This window comes from Carassius carassius, chromosome 16 (assembly GCF_963082965.1).
Source record: "Carassius carassius chromosome 16, fCarCar2.1, whole genome shotgun sequence".
Taxonomy (NCBI): Eukaryota; Metazoa; Chordata; class Actinopteri; order Cypriniformes; family Cyprinidae; genus Carassius; species Carassius carassius.
In genome coordinates this window covers 23602058-23627920 of record NC_081770.1, presented here as the reverse complement: position 1 = coordinate 23627920, position 25863 = coordinate 23602058, and the positions used below count along the sequence as shown (strand labels likewise).

The window sequence follows — 25863 nt, the reverse complement described above, 5'->3', positions numbered from 1 at the left end:
TTTGGGGGAAAAATATTTATTTTGATCTGCTCATTGGGTAGTACAGTGGATGCTTCATCTATGTTTTATTTCCACTGTCACACACACTCAGGCAAAGTCATCTCTCCATCATTACACTTTTGTCTGAAGTCAACACCTACTGATCTTTTGCCCCACAGACACTTAAAGGTGATGTGATCATCATGTGGTGCAAACATCTTTTGGTCACCAGTGTAGGCCAACTCTATACCTCTTTCATTCATTATATCCACTGTCACTGTACAGGGCTCTGAAATAAACCCAACATGTCACGATCAGTGTAACAGTATACATTCATTAACTAATCATCACAACATACAACTTAAACTACAAGAATAAATCATGATATCTGTGTATGATATGTATGGTGTAGTGTGTTCATACTTACTTAAACACTTAACATTCCCGCTCCATTCTCCTTGCTGACAGGTCAAGTATTTGGAGAAAGTGGGACGTGTATCCAGTGTGTATTTACTAAAGCAGATGTATTCAACTCTCTCTCCTGTATTGTATTCCTTTTTTGTAATATCTGTTGTATCTCCATTGTCCACTGTTGGTGGTGGGCCACATTTCCCTCGGCCTGTTATCACCAAGAAAATGTGGCATTAGTAAATCTCTAATATGAAAATGAGGTCATTTTAAGAGCATGTTTAAGACAAAGATTTGATGTGTTGAAGAGATATTCTAAAACTACTTTTATAACAACTTTGTGTTTTTGTTTTTTGCTCCCAGTTTCTTTCCTTTACAAATAGTGAGATTTTTATAGCAGAACATACCAGCACACAGTGGATCTGGTGTCCATCCGTCTTGTGTACATGTTGCCTCTGCTGCTGTTTCACGATATCCAGACTCACAGTGGTAAGGTTTTCTTACTCCCAGTTTCAGATCTCCTCTAAAGTTATCATAAGGCTTATAGACATGGTGGTTACGTGGAACTTCACATCTAGTATCTGAAACAAGATTCATCTGCTTTTAATAACATCTTCAACCTAACCACAGGCTCTACTCTTCACCACAACGGTAACACTACAAAACTAACATAACAGAAAACTATGTATATCGTAACATAACAACTTTTCAGTACTAACTTTTGTCTCTCTATGTTTACCTTGTGTAAAAATACATAAAATAACACTTAAATTCTAGATTTATTTTCCTGGTTGTTTGATGCAAAGCATGCTGGGAACTAGAAAACACAATCATTTTAAAGTTCACCTTACTACAGCAACATTTTGAGTTTACAGAAATTATTTCAAATAAGTCCAAAGAACTTTCATTATTATTTGAGTGACATTAACTCATTTAATTTAATTAATATCCCTGTTCGGTTTAACAGTGCATCTTGCAAAAGCAAACATTTATTTTAAAATATTTAAACACTTATTTTAACTCTTCTAAAAAATATATTTCACATTACTCTTGTGTGCCTTTTGCTTGTTCAGAGTGCAGTGGAGCTCAGGAGTTAATGTGAATCTACATTGTATCCACCTTATTTTTTATGTAAGCGCGGGCGCCGCCATTTTAGATCCATAATGTTTCAGATTTCCGGTAAAGCACTTCCTCTAATAATAGATGTATTGTGATTCAGTATTGAAGTCACTGTGTAGATTTTACAGGCTAGTTTACTTTTAATATCTGAATCAGAATCAGAAAGAGCTTTATTGCCAACTATGCTTGCACATACAAGGAATTTGTTTCAGTGACATAAGCTTCCAGTGCACAGGCACAGACAACAACACACAGAGAAAAAAAATGCTAATAAACCAATTGTATAAACATTTGTAAATAATCATTACTAAATATCTAATATGTGAATGAGTTCATTTTAAGATTCAAGATTCTAGATTTTTATTTTATCTGTCACATACATGGTTATATGGAGAGCATATGAACAGCAGTGAAATGTAAGTCAGGTCTGCTCCATGGACAGTGCAATTATTAAAGAATACAGACACAAGAAAATTATACAAAATAATAAGATATGGAAAAAGATAAAAAAATAAGAATAAAATAAAATGCTTATAAAATAAAATGTGCCGGACTGTACACTTAATAGATTAAGAAGAGCATGAATGTACAAGAGAAGAATGTGCAAACAGGATGTACACAGGATGAAGAATCTCCTCCTAAGTCTCTTGGTTTTTGCCATCAGGCTACGGAAGCGCTTACCAGATGGGAGAAAAATGAAAAGATAACTGGGTGGTTGGAATCCTTAATGATTTTAACAGCTCTGCTTTTGCAGCATTTGTGCTAGATGTCCTGCAGAGAGGGGAGATCAGACCATGAGATGCTCTCAGCAAAGCGCACAACTCTCTGCAGTGCTTTGTAGTCTTGACTGGAGCTGTTCCCATACCACACTGAGATACACTGAGTCAATACACTTTCTATGGCCCCTGAATAGAAAGTTTTCAGGATTGCTGGTGAGACCCTGAATTTCCTCAGCTGTTGCATATGATACAGTCTTTGCATGTCTTATTAACCTGAGTTTGAATGTGGGTAGTCCAAGTCAGCTCTTCGGAGATGTTTACACCAATGTATTTGAAGCTGGTCACCCTCTCCCCAGGGGTCCCGCTGATCATAAGAGTAGTATAGGGCTGCTGCCGTCTCTTCCTGAAGTCCACAATCAGTTCTTTAGTTTTGCTCACATTCAGAGAGAGACAGTTGTCCTGATACCATGATGTGAGTTTTTCTACCTCATCCAAGTATGTAGCTACACTGTTGTTGGAAATTAGGCCCAGAACCACAGTATCATCAGCAAATTTGATAATAGATGTGGAGCTGTGGGAAGACACGCTAAAGCCCTGCATTTCAGCCTGAGCCCGACGGGCCCCGACTTATTTACAGTGGTGGACAGTAACGAAGTAGCTTAAGTAAATTTTTCAAGTATCTGTACTTTACTGGAGTAAAGAAGGCAAGAAGAATGCATAATTATACAGATTTAATCGAATATAAGAGAGAACAAGCAAAGGTTAAAGAGGTGGTAAGAAGGGCAAAAAGACAACATTGGAGAAATTTATGTGATAGAATAGGGAGAAGTACACCAATAGGAGAAGTATGGAGTATGATCAGAAGGATGAATGGAATAAGGAAAGATATGGAATATCCTGTTTTAAATGAAGGGGAAGTTACAGCAATAGAAAACTGTGAGAAAGCAGAAATGTTTTGTAATACATTTATAAAAGTAAACAGTACGGAAAATCTGACTGAAGAGTTTAAGAGGGAGAGGGAGGAATTATTACGAGAGCATCCTCATCTATTGGGAAAAAGACAGAAAAGAGATGATATGATGGATGTCCCGTTTGAAATGTCGGAACTAAAGCGAGCGCTGAGGAGAATGAGAGAAACTACTCCAGGGCAAGATGAAATCAGCTATTATATGATCAAGCAGTTAAGTGAGGAATCGTTGAGAGTAATGTTAGAATTCTATAATAAAGTGTGGGAAATGGGGGTGCTACCGCAAAGTTGGAAAGAAGCATTGATATTGCCAATAAAGAAACCAGGGAAGGATCCAAGTAAGCCGGCTAGCTATAGGCCAATAGCCCTTACTTCTCATGTAGGTAAAGTGTTGGAGAGAATGATAACGGATAGGTTAGTATATTTTTTGGAAAAAGAAGGAAAATCAACACCTTTTCAAAGTGGATTCAGGGTAGGAAGAGGAACTATGGATCCGGTTATGTGTTTGGAAGCGGAAATAAAGAAACCTCTGTCAAATAAAGAATCAGTAATTGCTGTGTTTCTTGATAATGAAAAAACCTATGATATGTTATGGAGGGAGGGTCTGATGATTAAGTTGGAAGAGATGGGGGTAGGGGGAAGAATGTTTAATTGGGTTAATGACTTTCTTAAGCAAAGAGTAATAAGGGTGAGAGTAGGAGATACTATATCATTTCAAGGAATAATAGAAAATGGTACTCCTCAGGGAAGTGTGATAAGTCCAGTATTTTTTATAATAATGATAAATGATATATTTAGTAAGGTGGATAGGAGTGTTGGTAGATCACTGTTTGCAGATGATGGGGCTTTGTGGTTCAGAGGGAGAAACAATAAGTTCATTATGAGGAAAATGCAGAAGGCTGTGGATGAGGTAGTTAAATGGTCATATAAGTGGGGATTTAAGCTATCGGTGGAGAAGTCACAAGTTATAATATTTTCCAACAAGAAAGTAGGTAATGAATGAAAGTTAAGGATATATAACAGGAATATGGCACGAGTAACATCAGTTAGATTCTTGGGAATGTGGCTAGATACTAGACTTACATGGAAAGAACATATTGATAAGATAGTGAATAGGTGTAAAAGAGTGTTAAATATAATGAAATGTATGGCAGGACAAGAGTGGGGAGCAGATAGAGGGGCACTTCAAACAGTATATATAGCAATGATAAGATCTGTACTAGATTATGGAAGTATAGCATATGGGTTGGCAGCAAAATCACAGTTAGAGAAATTGGATAGAATTCAAGCACAGGCATTGAGAATTTGCTGTGGAGCATATCCAGCAACACCTATAGCAGCAATGCAAATAGAGATAAATGAAATGCCGCTTAATATTAGAAGACAACAGTTAATGGCTGTGTATTGGACAAATCTTAATAGTCAGAATGAGGTACATCCAACAAGGAAAATATTAGGAAAATGTTGGGAACAAGAAATGAAGAAACATAAGAGTTTTGGGTGGGTGGTAGAAGAAGATATTAAGGAGATGGGGATAGACAATTATAGATGTGTACCAAGAGTAATATATATGCATACTCCTATATGGATTATTCCTCAGCCAGTAGTAGATTTAACATTACTGAAGATAAGACAGAAGGAAGGAAATAATGAGATGGAAGTAATGAGAGCAAATGAGTATTTAAGAATAACGTATGGAGATAATATACAGATATACACAGATGCTTCTAAAAAAGGAAGTAGAATAGGAGTGGCAGTCAATGTGCCAAAGTTAATGGTGAAGAAAAAAGCTAGAATTAGTGATCATTTGTCGGTGTATACAGGTGAGTTGATGGCTATTCTGCTAGGAGTACAAATAATTAAGGAAAGGAAAATTCAAAATGCAGTCATATGTTCAGATTCTTATTCAGCAATAATTAGTATTGATAATCAAAAGTCAGAATCAAGACCAGCTTTAATCATGGAAATTCTTTAAAATCTCTTTGAGTTGAACCAAATTAAAATAGAGGTACAGTTTATGTGGGTCCCAGCGCATGTGGGAATTAAAGACAATGAGGAAGCAGATAAATTAGCTAAACAAGCAGTAGATGAAGAGATGGTAGAAATTGAGTTACAACATAGTTTAAAAGAAATTAAATCAGTAATAAAAGAGAAAATGAGTAAAAAGTGGCAACAATATTGGGATAATGAGAGTAAAGGGAGACATTTATATGCAATACAAAAGAAAGTGGGAAAAGGTAGAAAAAGAGGGAGAAATAGAAGGGAGGAAAGTATAATTACAAGACTAAGGGTGGGACATACCGGTTTGAATAAAACATTACACTTAATATCTAAGCATCCAACGGGTTTGTGTGAGAAATGTGGACAGAGTGAAACTGTAGAACATGTGATTATTAATTGTAATGGGTATGATGAAGAAAGAGAAGTGCTAAGAGAAGAATTATGGAAGAATGAAGGGAAAGAGTTAACATTAAAGAATATATTAGACTCAGATATAGGAAATAGTATGGTTAATGTGTTGTTTCAGTTTTTGAATAATACTGGTTTAATGAAGAGAATGTAGGATTAATATGTATTTAGGCTTATAGAGAGAGGTAGAAGATGTGGATGAGTATAGTGTGAGACAGGGTAAGTAGATTTGGAGGTAAATAAGGTTACGGATGGGAAGCGGGAGTTAAAGGCCCTCTGGAGTCTAAGGGTATTTTTGGGGCCTGGAGAAGTTTTGTCATGCCCTGACATTTGTGCTTTTTTCAGTTTCTTATAAATATCTAAATGGGTAAAGACTAATCTCACTGTAATCAGCACAAACTGGGCTATAATAATATGTGAAATGCATGTATGTACATGATTGTGTTTTTGAGAAAAAAAATATTATGCGTGGTTAGTGAAAAACGAAAAATGTTAAAACGCTTGAATAAGGCCATAAAACACATAAAGAACAATGGTTCCAGGGATATTTGAGAACTGGAGCTTGTAGCCTAGAATTTTTCTTTCTAAATGATGTGAAAATCATCTTGTTTACTCACTCACAGAAAACAATATATTGATTTAAATTTTCTAAGACACTTTTTGTTGGTAAAAGTAATATGCGAGTAGGCATAAACTATCATGAATATCATTGTGATTTACACCTGAGAACACAAAGGCCTGCATAATGAGCTGCATAATGAGCCTTTCAGTCATCTGTGCCACTGAGAGGAAGGAGTTACAAGAAAGAATGTGAGAACAAAATAAATCTATATAATTTTATGTTTGTAGTTTATTAAGAATATATTTAATTATCCCACAACATAATTTAATATCCACTTGGGGGAGCAGTTAAACAGTTTATTAGAAACAATCAAAGCTGACTTTCAAACAAATTGTTTGGCATCATTACTCCAGTCACACAATCCTTCAGAAATCCTTTTAACAATCTTATTTTCTACAAAAAAAAAAAATTTGTTGTTATTATTATAATCATTATTATTAATGTTGAAAAGAGCTGAGAATATTTTTCTGGGTTTTTAGGGGAAATAAATTAAAAAGAAAAAAATCCTTTTTACATTTGTTACAGTTATCTATTTGTTACATTTATATTATTTACATCAAGCTTTTGAAGGGTATAGTGTTGTATATTGTTATTGAAACTTCATAATGTTTCACTTGATTATACATTTAGTCAGGAATTATAGTTTGGAAAAAGTCTAACTAGTAAAACGTTTACACGTTATGTGAAAACTAGTACAAGTATATAAATAAATAAAAAGAGACTTACTCATGTTTATGATCTCTGCTGAATAAAGTGCTTCATTCTTTTTTTCTGAGGAAATCCATTTCTCAAATCCTCAACCACATCACATCTTTTTGGGGTGAATTATGTGTTATTCCTCTCATCGCGAAGCAAACAGCAAAATAAAAAAAACTTGAACAGTCTCGCTGCTTTTTCTTCTGTTATGGGCGTATTCAAGCCGCGCGCTTCAGTTTGAATCTGAATAGCGCGTTCAGCGCGGGGGCGTGGTCACATTAGATATAATGAAGGGAGACTTGAAAAACAGACATCGCGTTGTTTTCATATGGATTACTTTATCACAGAATATCTGTTTTCGGCGGCACTTGTTTAGTTTAAAAAAAGACATGTCAAGCTTTCTATAGATATCTCTCTCATGTATTTTCGTTGAGTATTCACGGAGTTACAGTTCATTTAAATGACGTGTTTGTAAAAGAAGATCAGCTCAGACAAAGGCTGCAGACAGCGCACCTTGTTTGTTATCTTTATTTTATAAGTGCACAAAGTTTTGTTGTTATTATGTCTGTATCCAAAAAAAAGTAGACCCTTTACAGATTCGATTGATGTATTGCTCTTATCTGTACGATTAAAACTGAAAGTGTAATTTAAGTTCTTTTCGGGATTATCAGGAGAAAATGACTCAAAACGCGTATCCGCGTTAATCGACTTGAGAGGGTTAAAGGGAAGTGGGGTGGAAGCTGGAGGAGCTGAACACCCGCAGCGCCAGTGGGTTTTGGGGGGGGGGGGGGTGATTAGGAATGTTTCTGATCCAAGCTCCAAGCTACCGGGTGATGGCAGTAATGCACTGTTGAGTGCGGTTGCCAATAAAACAAAAAAGAAGAAGAAGAAGAAGACAACAGTCACAAACCACTGAGCTACCCCGAATCAGCTCCAGATCTCTGGAAACCATGCTAAACCATAGCAGAACCCTGACTACATCTTATGGTTTGTGATGCTAAAGAACATTTCATGACGTCTCAGACAACTGTAAATTTATGGCTACTGTGGTTTAATTATAAACGCTATCATAAACTCATATTTACCATAGTAAAATAATTTTCTTTGCCTCTTTATTATTTTATACTGTAAAAATTTTTTTGTTGTTGTTGACATTTCTAATCGTAAACACAGCCATTTTGAAGCCTGCAGTAAATGTTTTGCATTGTGGCAGTCCACTCTGCTTATTGTTTTTCGAAAATGTTGCACTCCTGTTTGTCATTGTGCACGTAACTTCATGCCAATAAATCATCAGAAATATTGGTCTGTACATTCCTCCTGCCTGTTGTCCGTGGATTTACCTATAGTTGGTGTTATTTGCCGTATAAAACTTTAGACATGCAAAATCGATTTTACAATCGATTCAATGAACACTTGTCACTCAAATCAAACAGGATTTTTTTCACAAAAGTGACAACCCAAGAAAGCAAAGTAACTGTTTGTAACTAAACTGTCTCTCATTCGTAGGTTGCATTGACACGTAGCGGTGGATGCAAGTAAAACAGTATAACAGTACCTCATTTTTTTTCTTCTCATCTGAAATTCATGCAATAAACATTGTTTTTGTGGTCTATATAGCCTGCATCAAAATGAGGTTTGCAATGATACGCCCAAAGGTGGGGGTTGAAGACGATCTTCAGTTCTCTCTTCACAGCAGTTCAGTCAGTGTACTGTTTGAGTAAATGAATTACTCCGGGATATTGGTTTGTTTTAACTCAGAGGGAGTGTCAGCCACATTAAAAAAGTTAACAGCTTAAGTCATTTGTGGATTAATGTGTATTGGAGACGCGATCCGTTTAAAACGATTCAGTACGATTTAGTGAACTGGTTCAAAAAGATCCGGTTACATCGAATGATTCGTTCGCGAACCGGATATCACAAACTGCTTTGTTAGAAGACAATGCTGAATAAAGGCGTAGTTTTTGCTATTTTTGGACCAAAATGTATTTTCGATGGTTCAAAATATTATAACTGACCCTCTGATGTCACATGGACTACTTTGATTATGTTTTTCTTACCATTCTGGACATGGACAGTATACCGTACACAATGGTTTCAATGGAGGGACTGAGAGCTCTCGGACTAAATCTAAAATATCCTAAACTGAGTTCTGAAGATAAATGGAGGTCTTACTGGTTTGGAACTACATGAGGGTGAGTTATTAATAACATAATTATGATTTTTGGGTGAACTATCCCTTTAATATATTTTTTATGGTTACTCATTCTGTAACCAGAAAAGGGCATTTTGTGTTGTCTTTCTTACTCTTATCTTACCATTGGCTCTATTCTTTCCTAACAAAAAACAAAAAAACTTTCTTTTATAGGAAAAGTGGAAGCAGCCAAATAGTATTTTGTTCCTTCCTCTGTTTGTTACTTTTCTTTTCTCCAGCTGTGCTATCTGTGTGTGCTTATTAATTTTCCCCACAGAGACTACAAATTAGAAGCACTCCCACCAGAGATTCACAGTCACTGACAACTTCACTTACCTGCCCATTACACACTCAACATCAACCCACACTCGACATTGCTCATTGACACCTCTGTTTGGCCTTGTTTTGTTTTGTTTTCCCCTCTTCAAGGTCTGCGTCAGTCTAGGTTCTAGAACTCCCTCAAAGCGGCAAAACATGTCTCACACAACAGACCATGTTGGCCACTGGGAGGACCTCGAGACTTGGCTAAGTGTCGCAACAGACAGCCTCCTACCTAAGGCTGTTAAAACACTGAAGCATCAGACACGGGACCAGCTGGATGACAACATAAAAAGCCTCATGAGACAAGACCCAAGTCAAAGCTACAGTCACAAAGAACTAGCCAAGATTACCAGCTCCTTAAGCCACACACTCATAGCCACCCTCAAGCTGAGCGACAGGCACACCGCCCATCTTCAGCAGGAGCTAACACGCGCACAACAATGCGTCACGCAGCTATAACTGGAGGTTCAGGAATGATGGAAAGAGCCCAATGAAGTGGAACAAGGTGCAGAGGAGGAGATCACCCGGCTAAAAGAGACACTAGTAGCTACTACAAAAGAAATGGAACAAGTCAAGGAAGACCACGTTGATCTCTCCAACAAGCTACAGTATACAGAACAGCTCCTGGAAAAGGCAAAGGCCACCTTCAGAGACAAGAACTGCAGAATTAAAGCCCTTGAAACTCACCTGGTTGAGTCAAGAAACGAGATCAGCCGCCTATCACGAGAGCTGGACTACATCAAAGAGGAGTCAGACCGCTTCAGAGAGGAACTCAGACATGACTACGAGCTGCGTCCCGAACCTCCAAGGAAACAACTGGCACCAGTCTCACCCCTGCCAAGCAGGCCCAAGTCCCCCATTTCTGGACTGACACGTGATAAAAAGGGGGAGGACAAACTCGACAAACTCACCAGGAACATTGGCAAGTTTACTCCAAATGGGCCACGCAGTCAGGAGATCAAAGGATATCTGCAAGATGTCGACTTTCATCTGGAAATGAGACCCAGTGTCACCAACAAAGATAGACTTTATTTGATCCGAGCAACATCCAGCTCAGAGGTTCGCAGTTTCCTGGACCGACAGCCGGCCCACATAAAGACTGATTACCACCTGCTTAGAGAATCCCTCATCAAAGAGTATGCTGACCCTGAGTCGGAACAAGGACTAGTGGCCGCCCTGGAGATTAAACAAGGCCATCAGGAACCTTCCCAATTGTTCTACAGCCGACTCAAACAAGCCTACTTCGTGACTCGCAATAAACAGAATATGGAGGAAGATGTAAATTTTAAAAATCTCTTCCTGAGGAATCTTACCAAGATGGTAAGCCACCATCTTGGCGTCCTTGCATGTCCACGCACAATGAGTGCTCAACAACTGCGAGACTTGGCACACAAGGCCTATGCTAAACAGAAGATGACTTCAGAAAAGAGCAGCAAAACCACGGCAGTTCTCGACTTCAACACTCAGAGTCAGGGGCTGGCCCTAGAGGGCCACACAAGAACAGAAGACTTCACCGTGCTTTGACTCACAAGAGCTGATGAAGATGATGGTGAATGAGTTCTTCCAATGAAAGGATGAAAATCGAAAGTGGGAAAAGAAAGAGAAACCAGATGCAGCCTGACTAGCAGGTGGACGAGAAGACAGCGACCAACTGACCCAACAAACCACAGAGAACAGCACTCCTTCACCTCACTCTCAGAGAACTGTAACTGCCCTAACTTCAGATGGACAAGAAATCCTACCTAAAATCCCAGAAACAGTTTTTAGTCCCTAACTCAACACCTGATGCTCCGATTACAGCAGAGCCCAACAAACACCTGCTGATGAAACCTCTCACCTAACCGTGGGACCAATGAATCTTGTCCACCCAGTGTACGTTTCACCACTCAATACCTATCCACTCCTGATTGGGAAAGTCCTGCTCAATCGGTTTGAACTTTTAATAGACTTCAAGCACCTGAAGATCTGGACTCAAGTCCGCAAGCCTCTGCCCTTCCAGTCAGTAAACCCCAACGAGTCGCAGTGTCAAGCCACAGACACCGTACCCCATTCACTGACTGATGATGCGAGGTCAAAACCAAGAGCAAGCTCAACTCCAAGCAGCAACTACCAAGACCCTTTCTTCTGCTCATTGCAAGCATCTGACTCGGACTCAGGTTCCTTTTGAATCATGACTGCCATGAACGTCCAAGACACACCAGTGTCTGATGCAGCATTAGCCCTGTGGACCGAAAACTCAGCCATCAGCTTAAAGGTCTTCTAAACATTAAAGCAGAGATATCAGAGCCTATCACACATCTCAAAGCACAACCGCTTCCCTCTCAGTCTATGGTCAACAACCATGGCTACCTCTAAAATTGTCTGCACTGTAGACCTCAAATGGAACAACAAACTCTTGAGTCACTACTTCCTCATTGTCCCCAACCTACCTCATGACATCTAAATAGGAGCAGACATCATGGTTCGTCTTAACGCCTGCACTGACACCATGAACAACGTCATATGGGCTCCCCCATCTCATCAGCTGACCACTTCAGTCAATCTCAAGAACCTTCAATCTGGTCAAACAATTACAGATGCATGCACATTGTTTAGTGAGCAAGAAGTTACAATACCTGCCTACAGCTAGAGTGTCAGCGTCCACCTCAACATGCGACCTGTCCAAACTCTCAACCTTTAGCTAGGTTTCTTCCAACCTTCCAGGATCTGCCAAAGACTAGGACTAACCTTGGAAACCACACCTCTCATGGAAGTGTCATCTCGTTCTGTGTATGTGTTGATCAACAACTGTACGGCAAAAGACATCAACATTCCCAAAGCCAGTCACCTGGGATGGCTCATCAACCAAGCGTTCCATGACTTTGAGCTAACAGTACCTGTCATCGGCCCCATACCAGCCGAACTAATGTCAGAAGAATGCAATGACACCATAACGGTCACAGAGCCCCATGAAGTCGTTGCCATCACTTCTATTCTGCCAGTGTCCAAAGAAAGCGTCTGTAGGTCAGAACTAACAGACGACACTCACCTCGCTGTCTATGCTGTCTCAACACAGCCTGCGACAGAATCACCAGCACAGGTGACCACCAAGACCCCAGAGTACCTCTAATGATTCAACAGAGGAACCCTAAACCGTGTTCAAGGCACAATTCCAACAAATCCTGAGTGAGGCGGATGCCCTTCACAGCAAAATGGATCGCCAAGGACTTAAAGAGGTTCTGTGCAAATAGAAGGACTCCTGTGCAAAGGATTCTCTGGACTGTGGCCTGACTGATAACCACACGTTGCGCATCTCAACACATCCAAATGCGCCACCTACATTCGTGTGGAAGTACAAAATTCCAATAGCATCATACGAAACGGTTAAAGAGATCATTGACTCCATGCTGGAAAAGGGGGTCATCTGGCCCTCTAACAGCACCTACCCTGCCCCAAAATGGCCAGTTCTACAGCCCAACGGCAAATGGTGGCCCACCATAGACTATCGCAAGTTGAACCAACAAGTTCCCTTATCACAATGGCTTATGATTCAGCTGGACTAAGAGATTCCCAAAATCAAAGGCTCAACGATCCTTTCCAAATTGGATGTCGCCTCAGGATTTTGGACAATCCCTGTCCACCCTCAATGTCCAAACTGATTCCCTCGCCAAAGCAGGTGCATTACATGGAGAGTCCTGGACTTTCCTGCCCTCCCACCCACCCCAACAGTGGCAACCATTACCAGCCACCAGCATGCCACTGGCTCGCAAACGCCCAACTCCTCCCACACTGGACTCTCACCACAGTCTTCTCACCCTCCCAAGAATCGGATCCCGTGTTACAAACCATTGACACTCACATTTCCGACCCACTAATTCCATTTCCACCTCTGACCTATGTCATCTGATCTCCGCCAACTTCATTCAATCAAGCACATGCTGAGTCTTAAAGACTGCATTCTCACATATGTCCCTGAGCCCCTAACTTGGCTGAAGCTCGTAGTTCCTCAGGGCCAAAGGGGGATGATGCTGACACACGCCCACGATGCACCAAGCGCTGGACACCATGGTGCCAAGGCAACCTACGAAACGCTCAAGCAAGTGGCATACTGGTCTGACATGCAGAAAGACTGGCGGAATAGGTAAAAGGATGCCTAGTGTGTTGCCAACCCCAACCGGCAAATTCAAACCACCGAGCATGGTACTACAGATTCGCCTAGCCAAGGCAGAATGCTCCCCAATGCCTGTCACAGAAATTCCCACCTCACTGGACAGGACCACACGAGATTGTAGACAAGCTCTCACCTGTTGCCTATCAGATCAAAATCAGACAAGGGCGCAGCGAGCCAGTCCTTCGATGGGTCCGTCGAAACCAGATTAAGAAGCACCAGGGCTCCAACCGACAGGAAAAGGGGGAAGATCAAACTAACTGACACAGACCAACAATCCCATGCTTTATACCACACTATTTATTACTATCCTTTTAAGGAAACATATAGTTTTGTTTTACACACACATCTACACACACTCCTCCACAGCACTGCTAGGACCAGCCCCTAGTGGAGAGGAGTCGCTCCACACGTTTACTCTGTTTACATTCTTAACCTCAGTCAGTGTCCTTGTGTCCCTTTTGTGTTTATTTTTTTTTATTTTCTCTGTGTGTTTTTCCTTTTCTTCCCTCACTATAATTGAATCTCCCTTCTAGTCCTCATCAGGAAACTCCCCTAACTCAACTCTAAATCCAGGTCTAGAAATTAGAATTGATGCCTTTCACCAATTATTTTTTTTCTCTCTTCTCTCCATTTAGTAAATCATTGTGAAAAGCCGTCCACATCCAATTAAGGCAATCCAAACCAAAATTGTCCGAAAACGAATGCACTTCAGTGCGTACAACTACCGTCATCTACTATCAATTATCTTGCCTAACTAAACTTTATGGATCAATGTCCCTAAGGGCTCGATCCTCCATATTGAAAATCTAGCATTGTATCACCTTACCGACGATGAGTATTAGGCTGAACTCGAAATCTCAATGTTCTTCAAACCGCAATCCTTCGACCTTGATCCATAATTGGAAGAAAGGCTCAGGGAGGAAGGAACAAAACTGATTGATTTGATTTGTGGATACAGCCTTAGAAGCTATAGCTCGCTTTCCGTCCACTGGTGAGCCAATCGTTTGGTCTTGGTCTGTCGCTGACCCAGCGCTTCACATCTCTACTATCGTAGGATGTATTGTGACCTTGATACTAGCCTTCCTCCTGAACAAGTGAGTGAACGCCGTACAAGAGTCTTTCAGTAATTGCATATCTGGCGTCCTGCGCATTTTCCTATGTGATGAAACTGACCAAGGACCTGAATTGGAGAATCCAATTAACCTGATTGAGATCACGTCCATACTGCTTCGTCGAACCACTAACAGTTAGAGCGCTTGAAAACCCAATTACGTTTAATCCTAAACAATGCACCCCTATGTCAGTTGAAGTGTTCCTAACCCATCTATCCCAAGTTACTCAAGTCCTGCACCAGAATTCAGCAAGTCATGTGGATTTTGTTTGTGTCTTGTGTGTGCTTGTTCTCCTCTGTATCTTGTTTCAGTGCCCGTTAATGTTCGCACCAGGAACATCACTGCGCAAAAGGGGGACTGTAGGACCTCAGTGAACAGTCACGCCAGAATCGGCTACTTCTGCCAAAGGAATTATTAAAAGCCTACTTCTTCCCATCTGTGATTTGAACTAAGTTAATGATTAGCTGAAGAAGAACAATACTTAGATTGTCTGGACCCGTTTCCTGTCAAGGAGAACTGCTAAAAAAAAACCTATGTCGACATTAATTAAAGTGATAATGTGATCATACAACAGAGGAATTGTCTGTTGTAAAATCGAGAAAACTAATCTTGAGCTAAACATGTGACAACAACATCCGGGTTGGTTTCCTGTCAGCCGTGTTGTCTTCCAATTAAAAGAGTTGATGACTAACTCTTTTCACGAGATACAAACACCCTGTGTATACAGAAGCATCACATGTTCACAATGTATGGAAACGCCAGAGGAATCGTTCATAATTTATGGACACACAAAGAACCAATACAGGACCGATCCCATGACTCTGATTCCTGCTTTCTTGAAAATCTTTCTACGAACTTAACTTTTCAACAAACTATCTCAAAAGGACAACAATTAAGAAATCTGAAGGTTTAACTATATTCACAAATAATGTTTCATGTCTTTATATGTATGCTCAAGGTAATCGGTGCAACTTTAACCAATGTTTTATGTATGGTTTTTATAACTTTAACAGATAGTGCTGTTAAATGTGTGTAAGATATGGAAAGTTTAGTATTGAATGAAAGCTCACATTATTTACCTAAACGTGGAGCAAATGAAATTTCCAGATTCTGTATTGTGTGCATATTATGAAACTTTATAAGGTATTAACCCAAAGATCCATCTCACATGACAATGCCACATGATGTTTAATCGAGAAACAGTATGGGGCATGTCTAAGCTCTGCAACAGCATCCCATTAGAAGATCACATCGTGGGATGGACCAAATCTGGTTCGATAAAACCCCAATGCTTGAACTAATCTAGTCTACTCTAGTCTAGTCTCTAAGCGCGTCTTCTCTTGTCGAGGGTTGTGTCGTGTCGCGTAAATACGTTGGTAGTTCATGGCTTGAACTACCAACTCCAACACTGCTAGCGTTCTTGCCATCCAGAACTCTAAACCACTCCGTTGAAATTTCGTGACAGCGAAACCATCTGAAACTATCCCAAGTTCTACATAACCCGGCAACCAACCAATCACCAGGAGGGTTTTCCCAAAAGACGTCATCCAGACGTCAGATCTGCATTCAATCCGAGGCGAGGGAATTCCCTGAGACGAGGCAACAAACGAATCTCCAACTCCGCTTTTCAGCGCAAATGCAAGTAAACAAACAAACTTAATTTCTTGCTGAAATAGGTGCAAATTGATTTTAAGCAGTGAAGATAAGACACATCTCTGCTTTTGTGATTTTCTTGGTGCGATCTAACGAATAACCTACTTCTGGGACTTCATTCAAATCCGTTATCATTCTCTTCAGTAACTGTGTGTGTAAGTACGTGTGTGTGTGTGTGTGTGTGTGTGTGTGTGTGTGTGTCCATTAGGGTTTAGATCCATGTAATAGATTAATAGATTAGCTCAATAAATTCTTGTTTCATTTATAAAGAAGTATTGTCTTCAGTGGTGTATTTTAAGATTAAACTTTGCCCAGATCTGAGCTACCTAGCTTGTAATGTATAAATTATCATCCTGTTTGTATTATAATCATCTATTGAGTAATATAAACAGAATTGTAAAGATATACTGATTTTAACGTTCGCTGGATGAACCGTTGAGGAAGTGTAAACCAATTAAATTGGGAATCAGTTCCAATAAAGCAATTTGAATCTTTAGATTTGATTCTTCTCAATATAACTGAGCTAACGTTTCCCTACACCCGGCCTCCCTGCTGCACTAATAGTAGTAAGGCTTTCCTCTGTGTATACTTGTCCTTACAAGTACAATTTTAGCTGGATTATTTGTGTCCACTTTCAAAAACTGCTCTTGAGAAATTGTATGTTTATAGTCTCCTTCTGCTGTTATATGAAATATAACAAATATGAAATATATCTCCTTCTGCCCTACACCAATATTGACACCTTTGGTAAATACGAGCAAAGGCGGCTGTGAAAATAAATCTGCATTGTTTATCCTTTTGATCTTTCATTAAAAAATTCACAAAATTCTAACCTCCTTCTAAGTGATTCAAACAGAATCCAACTGTATGAACCACGTGTGTGCCATATGGTACCAAAACTGGGTTTTGTTGAATTAATGTACAATTTTGAATGACGTCTTTCGTTTTGCAAAAGATCTGAGATGTTCTAATACTTGTGTTTGTGTGTCTATGTGTGAATTGTGTGTAGTGTTTTAATAAAATTAGGCTTGTTTTTAAAATCATGCCTAAGCAATCGTAAAAAGCTGTAATGTCTGTTAATGGAACTCAAAACAACGTTGTGAAAACAAAAACAAAACAAATTAAAAAAAACATTTAATGAAAGCATGGTATGAATATTGTACATGCAAGAAATCTTAAGATGTTCCCTAACATTTTTGATCAGACTCTTAGTCTATCTGCAGGTTTATATCGAAGTACTGTATGCCTGAATCGACTGAGGCTGGGATTTAACTGGTTTGAAATTAATTTAAAGAATGTACTGTGTATAATGTGCAGAGAGCATTCACCAATATCTGCATGAAAAAAAAGGGAAAAAACTAAAGTTTGTGACTGTCACAAAATGCTGTAAGACTGGGCTGGGAAGTCACACCAAATGATGATTTAATTTAATTAATAGAAGTTAATTGATCAAGAAAATTTATTTTTGACATTATTTCTGTTATCTTAATTTTACAGCATTTTACATAAGTGCCTTCACTTTTAACAGTACTGTGGCTTTTCAGGTTGATTTTGTGCAGCCACCACAATGACTGGTTAATGGCCTTCGGCACCAGTCTGTTTTCTTTTCTTTTTGCTGTATGGTGGAGACTGGTGCTACCCAGCTGTTCATCAGCTCACCAAGAGATGAAAGACGGCAAACAAAATAATTTAAAAAGTAATTGCCAGTTTGGGACTGGGTTCATGTTGTGAATGTTTGATGCATAAATGATAGATGTTTTAATGAATAACGCATAGATGTTAATGTCATTAATTTTTTATTTTACGTTTTTCACTTTTTATTTTTTTGGCCAGTTTTTTTTTTTTTTTTTTTTTTAGATTTTACTTTTTTTGTATCAAGAATATAAAATATATATATTACATTATACATAATAAACATCTCAACATTTTGTAAAAATATTTAAAGCAAATATATAATTTCTTCATACCTCTACATGTCGGATATGGCTGATCCCATTTTCCATCTGACTGGCATGCAATTGCTCGATGTCCATGCATCTTCTGATTCTCATCAGTGCATCGAAAAAGTAAAACATGTCCAGGTGTGTAAGGTGAAACGAAACTTGGATGTCCATATAAAATTTCAACATTGATGAGTTGTTCCCCCTCACAGGCAATTTCTGTAGCTGAAAATACAATTCAATCAGTATTGAAGGAAAACTGCTACAGTTTTACTGGAATAAAGCAGAGCAGTTTAATGAGAGCTAACTTTACTTCAAATTTAGACCCACATTTGGGTTTTATGGTCAATTAACTTTCATGAAAGAATTCAGAAAGTCTTAAATAAATGTAAATAAATGTTCTATACAAACATGATTATGCATTGTGCAACATATTGTATGTATATCCTTCAGCTACGTTGTGTATCACTGTGTCACCTGGAGCATTTATTGAGACATGTATGTGTGTGTATATATTTTATAAGAGATCAAAATGAGACTTCCTGAAGAACATTTGAGTTGATTTTATCACTGCCAACTTGTCACCGTGTTGGTAGTGTTTATATATGTTGCTAGTTTGTTCTGGTAATTTCTAGGTGATTTTTTTTTTCTTGACCCAAATCAAAAGAGATTTGAGTGCTCCTTGCAAACGCTGCTAATAATAATAATGGTTTCTCTTTTTTATAGGCTATTCTCTATTATAGGCTACTGATCCTTAAATATTCTGTGCTTAGTGTCAATTTTGAACTAACCACTTCCGTTTATTGTGTATTATTTCAATTTTCAAATTATTTTCTTAATCTAATGTTTTATTAGTATGTGACAAAAGAGAGACTTTTTGTCATCTATCGTTAAATTTAGTCTTACATGAGAGTGATTTACTCGCAATATAGAGAGGTGTTTACAATATGTGAACTTACCAACACATTTCGGTAATGGGCTGCTCCATTCTCCATTTGACTGGCAGGTGATTACTTTCTGTCCTTGTAAAATCAGTCCAGGACCATCACATGAAAATGTCAACATGCGTCCACTTCGAATCAAGTCATCAGAGTGTTCAGGGAGTCCCGCCACTCTGATGTTTCTCTCAGGGACTATTCGTTCACATGATGATACATCTAAAGAGAAAAAGGTTTCAGGAGCTCAGATGGCCTTTATGGTTAAGTCCAGCCAGGATATACACAATGTAAAGAAATATTTGATGTCACCTGTGTAGGGTGACCATATGCGCCGTTCATATGGGACACGTCCCGGCTAGGATTTTAATATTGCCTAAAATATCCAGGTTTTGGCTATTTGCACTGTGCAGGTTGATCGTTGTGTAACATTCATGAGAGCTATAAAGAGCAGAGCAGACGGCTCCTTATGCTTTCGAATCGCTTTCACATGTTTGTTCGTTCATTTGACTTGAAGCATTGTGGCGCACTTTTTTTTTTTTTTTTTGGATTTGTGCGCAGCGACGCTTCAAGTCAATCGAACGAACATACACATGCGCATATTGCATCGCTTTGATCGTTCCCTCTAGATCTCACCTTCTCACACGCAGCCCCACGATTGGTCGAGTATGTAGCCTACAATACCTGCATGTTATTGGTCAAACTGCTCAGGATGTTTTAGGCATTGTTAAAATCCTGGCTGGGACGTGTCCCGTATGAACAGCTGCATTTTAGGGCTTTTTTTAAAATTAGAATCTTTAGTTCCATGAAGAACCGTTCTATTACACAAACGGTTCTTTATGGTATTCTTACAATTATTAAAATATTATTCACATTAAAAAAAGGAATAATAAAAAAAGAACCGTGACAACGCTGTGAAAACCCCTTTTTGAAATCTTTATTTTTAAGAGTTTAGGCGATTTAATTCAGTACCTTTGCATTCAGGTAACTGATTGTCCCATCCACCTTCTTGACATGTTCTGGTGTCAAATTGACTTTTAATCTGGTAGCTTGAAAAATACATCTCATAAGATTACTTTTTTTTTTTTTTATAACTGTCTAGATATGAACCTACATACTTACCCATCGTTGCAGATATACTTGATGGTTGTTCCAAAAACAAAGTTTCTTCCCTTTTCGATAATGTAACGACCATTTAGAATATCTTCAGGTGACTCACAGGGTTTGACTTATGATGAATCAGAAGCAAAAGATAAAATTCTTAGAATTCAGCCTTTGAATGCCAAGGAAATTATTACTTGATAACAAGCAACTTAGGTTACTTCAGATCCATACAATTAGAATACTTTTAAAAGTATTGTACTTCAGTCCAGGGATTTATAAACTGTATGTATGTGTGTGTGTGTGTGTGTTTTATACCCACGTGAACATTTAACATCACGAAATATTTTCCATTCATTATTGGTACACCTATAGGTTATTTTTCTCTGAGAGATGTAGCCACGTTCGCAATTGTATTCAAGTGTATCACCCTCAGAGTATTGGTTTTTTTTTGAGCTTTCAGAAACCTCTGCATTCTCGACCACTGGGATCTCAGAGCAACCTGTTAGACCATTAGAAAATGACATCTTTCATGTAATTTGAATTTAATAATTTAATAATTCTTTTCAAAAAGAGATGCCTCACCATTTGATGTAGAAGCATAAACAATGAAGCACAGCCAAAGACACAAAAAAGCAGGACTTGATTCCATTTTCCCCAGTCTGTCAGTTTGTTCACACTGGGATATGAAGAAACTTGCCAGACAAAGTCTTTAACTTAGTTAATATTTGACAGTTCTGGGCAGGACGTTTGCTGCATGATCTTTATTTGGGATCACATAGGGGTAAATAAGTTAATTATCATTTATTATCAACAATTTGTTTAAATCAGTAAAAGATATTATGTAATGTTTAACAGATCATTATTTAATAAATATTCAAATAGCTACAAATATGAGATAACGTGCTTGGAAATGTTTGGGCATATTTTGATAACACTTCATATTGTGTCCACTTTTCTTCTTCTACAAACTATAAATATTTTTCTAGACATTTCACTGACTGTAGGTAATTTTGCAAGGATGTCATCTTATTCTATTAACCCTAACATAACTGCCTACTAATACATTAATGGGAGTCGACTCATTGTTGCAAAGTTACTTATAGTAAGTAGACAGTCTAAAGACGTCTGAAATAAAGTGTAACCTCACATTGTATCATAAATCTGTCATCAAGTTTTCTTCCCCTTTAAAATGCTGTTCTTGTTGCTATGATTTGTTATTTTTATGTCTTAAGTAAGAATATGAATACACTCAACTAATCAACTTTTACTCACACTTTGTTACAGCAGCAAAATGTCCAATTCCCATAAATGTACTAAATGTTTAGTAAAGGTTTATACACATTTCCAGATGATAGTTTCAACTTTAGATTAAGTACTGCAAAACTTGAACACATAACGTGTACAAGCAGTAGAAGTCTGCATACACCTAAAAAAAAGCAAATGCATTTTTTGTACCATGCAACAACATAACATGAGGGAGATGTAATAATTTTCTCTTGTATGTGATCTAGTCCAGCTTGAAAACATTGATGATTGTGAGCTTAGGTCAGTTGGAAGTGCTGTTGTAACCCATGTTACATAGTCAGCAAACTGAACCATTGCAAAGCAAATAGTCTGTGCAAACATGACTGCTCTTTGCATGGGAAGATCAAAAACAAAAATACTGGAATTTATGTTTTTGAAGGTACATGAGGCAAAACTGTGGGCCAAATAAAATCATTTGGCAAGACCTTCTGCTGTTTCACAATTTATAGATATTGCATATCAGCAAATCATGTGAGGCTGATTGTGTAAAATTGTTGAAAAATTGTTTAAATTGATTAGCTGTAAAATACAAACACAGCTATACATTATGCATTTGTTTCCCACTAATGCAGATTAGTTTTTCTTTTTCAAACAAATGTTAAATATTGTGACTCATCTGATTATTTTATTCTATCGTGTTATTTATTACCATAAGTAGAATGGATTTTTAGCCCCCTCTTTTAATTACTAAAACTCCTATGTGTAAACAAAATGGAAATAATTCAATGTAAAACCAAATTACGTGTAATAGTGTTTGAATATCAAGCTTTATTTTGAAGCAATGTTGACACAATGCCATATTATACACAGACACATCATGTGTGTGTTTTACTCTCTTTGTTGTCATCCATCAGAGGAATGTTAATGCAGATGACAATAATAAATGACGAGTAATAAGCTGGTGGATGTGTTGTCATTAAAAATAAATATGCTTATCAACAAATAATACAGGATCTGTATCCCAAATGCAAAATAATCTCTGAATATGATTTTAGAAAGTTAGTTACATAAGCAAGATTTTTAATATTTTCATACCTCAGTGTTTCACTCCAGCTTGTTTCCAATTTCTTATTGAGCTAAGAAAAAATAATAAAAAAAACCTCTGGTGCTCTTCGGTCACCTTTGACCTGAAAATGTTCTGCTTTGAATTATTTTAAATCATAGCTTCACCAGAATGGTACGAAACTTGGTGACTTTTATGGCAAAAATTGAGGGCATGATTCGTGCAGGCTAAGTGGTCATGAAGAAGATTGTCACACTTGTGGTCTTCGATCAGAAATGACCAACCACAAGAAATGAATGAGAAATCGACAAAAAACAAATCTGTTACAATGCATAAAAAATATTACACAGCAATGATGGGGGTAAAACTCTAAAACAGCAAGAGTGCAAAACACACACACACACACACACTCACAAGCGTGTGACTGTGCAGCCCGTTCTCTTCCCAAGGCGTCATATACTGACACTCTTGACATTTCGTCAACATCCTACGCACATGGCACCCTCTAGCGTCAATATTAGAAGCAGATAAAAATGGGCCAGAAGGCGCCTCCTAGCGGTCTAACCCTAACCTTAACCCATAATCTGTGTCTCATATTGACGCTAGAGGGTGCCATATGCGTAGGATGTTGACGAAATGTCAAGAGTTTCAGTATATGACGCCTTGGGATGAGAATGCGTTAGACTGTGACACAGCAAATATGTATAGTAATAGCAATAAATCAACTACAATGCAGTAAAAAAGTGGATAGCAATTAAGATGTTAAAACATCAAGAGTGCAAAACGGACAGACTCACATACATGTACACACACACTCACAGACACACACATACAGAATTATACACACTCAAATGAATTAGCATGTCTATAACTATATAGCCAAAATGAATCAGAACAATTAGATCAGATCGGATGTAGAAGAATTAAGCTCTAACAAAATGTTTTTGTAACAAAATTATTTCTCTGTGTTCAGGTTTGACTGTAGTAATTAGGGCTGCAACTAACGATTATTTTGATAATCGATTAATCTGTCGATTATTTTTACGATTAATCGGTTTATGTGCTTATATTTTAGTTTTTTCAATTTTTTCCCCAAGTTAATTATTAATAAATGGTCTTTAGCCTTCAGCATAGATTTTTAAGAGATTTTAACCATTTTGCACTGTCATGTCCTCATCAAAAATATACCTGGAGTTGTTTTATTGTGTTAGTAATCCTTTGTCGAACTCTTCTGCAATCAGAACACTGACCCATACTCTAGCAAATTTCACAAGGAGATTTCAAATAATGTTTTCACCATGGCAGTCCTTAGAGCTCCTAAAGTAGTTTAACATCCCGAACAAAGCTTATTAAGGAATCTTTCAGAACATATTTTCACGAAGAATAAGGATAAAACAGAATAAAATTGCAGTGCATTGTATTTCATTATTTACTTGGAAACAGCTTTATAGCTTTTGCTGTGAAATTGTAAACAATCCTTCAAAAAAAGTGGCAATGGCATGAAACCTGAATGGAACTCACAATTTAAAGTAAAATCCATCAGAAGGTTGTCCAGAAAAAAAAATTGGACACACACAAAAAACCTGCTGTGTGAAAAGAGCAGTGAAAAAAGTGCATTTCAAATATATTTAAACATTTACCTCTCTCATTCAGTCATAATTAGGCTGCACGACTGAATTTAGAACTGGTAAACGACAAACTGATCACAGAACATGTTTGTAAAGCTTTAAATGTTAACTGTTAAAAAGCAATGTTCTCAGCTTTTACGACTAAACATTTGCAAACAACATTGTACTGGAGAATCTGCACAAATGAAAGTCTTAGGGGCCGTTCACAAATCGCGCCTAAAAACGCGTGGAAAACGCTAGGCGCACTGCTTTCTCCTTCTTTCCAAAGCGCTCGGGCAGAAGCGCCCCTGAGGCGTCTGCCTTTGCTAAGCAACCATGATGTGCTCTCTCCTTGAAGACGTGGAAATTTCAGCAAAGGATAAATGGATTTGCAGCTTAAAAAATCGCTTGCAGTAGCTCTGCTACTAAATTTATTTCAAAATGGAAATCCATATACAAATATGATCAGCTGTTCCTTTCATCTTGACTGAGCTTTTAACGTTGTTACGGGAAAGGATGAAGCTGATTGGTTAGTTCTTGTCATATGACCCGCGGTGCACTTGCGGCATTCTGAAAAGTTGAAATGTATTTAACTCGATGTGGTGTTGGAAATAACGAACTTGAGCGCGCAAAAGACACGATATGTGAACGTCCCCTTAAACAGTTCAGTAGTGCAGAGTTTACAGGTTACGCTTCTTTTTTAAAGGCTCAAAGTAAAGTACTCCCACATCACGCTGAATGCTGCAGAGACGCTGTTCGGAAGCACGTGACATAAAACAAGGCCAGCTATTGGCTATTCGCTACTTCTCCTGCTGTACTGGCTGAGTAAAACCTCCGGTGGCTCATTACTGCCACACTTTGGTCACCGCAGATTTGAAATATGCACGAAATGAGCCGCTTACGGCAAATAATAGATATTATTTGGCAACGAATCGATGACTAAATTAGTTGACAACTATTTTAATAATCGATTTTAATCGATTAATTTGATTCGTTGTTTCAGCTCTAGTAGTAATACTAGATAATCATTTAGACCTGGTCCACTGTGTCTTTGAACTGTTGCAGAGCACCGAGCACCAAAACAGCCTGACACAAGAACAGTTTTCCCCCCAGGCCATATCCAACTTGTCACTGAACAACAAATAACCCATCTCAAGACTGTACATCTATAAATCATTCATTCAATTCAAATTTAATTCAATTCAAGTTTATTTGTATAGTGCTTTTTATGATACAAATCATTGCAAAGCAACTTTAAAGAAAATTACGTTTCTACAATATTTAGTAGTAGCTTATAAGTGGTGACTGTCAGTTTATGTGCATAAGACAGGAGATAAAAATAATAATACAAGACATAGTCAACCAGACGATGAACACTATTAACAGCAATTATAATGTGGTTGCATAGTAAGTAGCAAAATGTGTTAGTTCTGTATGTTGTTTCAGCAGGGCCGCTGCTGGCCAGATGGGTGCCCTAAGCAGGATTGTATTGTTGTGCCCCCCTTCCTCAAATATGATGATGAAAAAAACACCTACTATAGGGGTGAAAAAATAACTTTAATCAAATAAAAAACTAAATGAATACATTGTATTATTTTCAAATTACAATTGTAGCTCTCTACA

At 38.1% G+C, this 25863-nt stretch overlaps 1 protein-coding gene across 1 annotated transcript; it reads right to left on the bottom strand.

Annotated features, from left to right (window-relative positions):
* LOC132159949 (complement factor H-like) lies at positions 1-21061 on the bottom strand. The gene is made up of 8 exons (XM_059569629.1): positions 20908-21061; positions 20645-20824; positions 20344-20449; positions 20194-20270; positions 19246-19443; positions 18314-18511; positions 407-598; positions 1-268 (listed from the first exon to the last, which is right to left on the bottom strand). The coding sequence occupies exons 1-8, from the start codon at positions 20972-20974 to the stop codon at positions 78-80; spliced, it is 1209 nt and encodes a 402-aa protein (XP_059425612.1). The 5' UTR covers positions 20975-21061; the 3' UTR covers positions 1-77.
* Between the last annotated feature and the right edge of the window lie 4802 nt (positions 21062-25863).

Coding starts and splice junctions, on each gene's coding strand:
- LOC132159949 (XM_059569629.1), bottom strand. CDS start 20,974: ATGGAATCAAGTCCTGCTTTTTTGTGTCTTTGGCTGTGCTTCATTGTT. Junction 20,271..20,343: donor AAGTATATCTGCAACGATGG/GTAAGTATGTAG, acceptor GTATTTTTCAAG/CTACCAGATTAAAAGTCAAT. Junction 18,512..19,245: donor CCCATTACCGAAATGTGTTG/GTAAGTTCACAT, acceptor TTGTATTTTCAG/CTACAGAAATTGCCTGTGAG.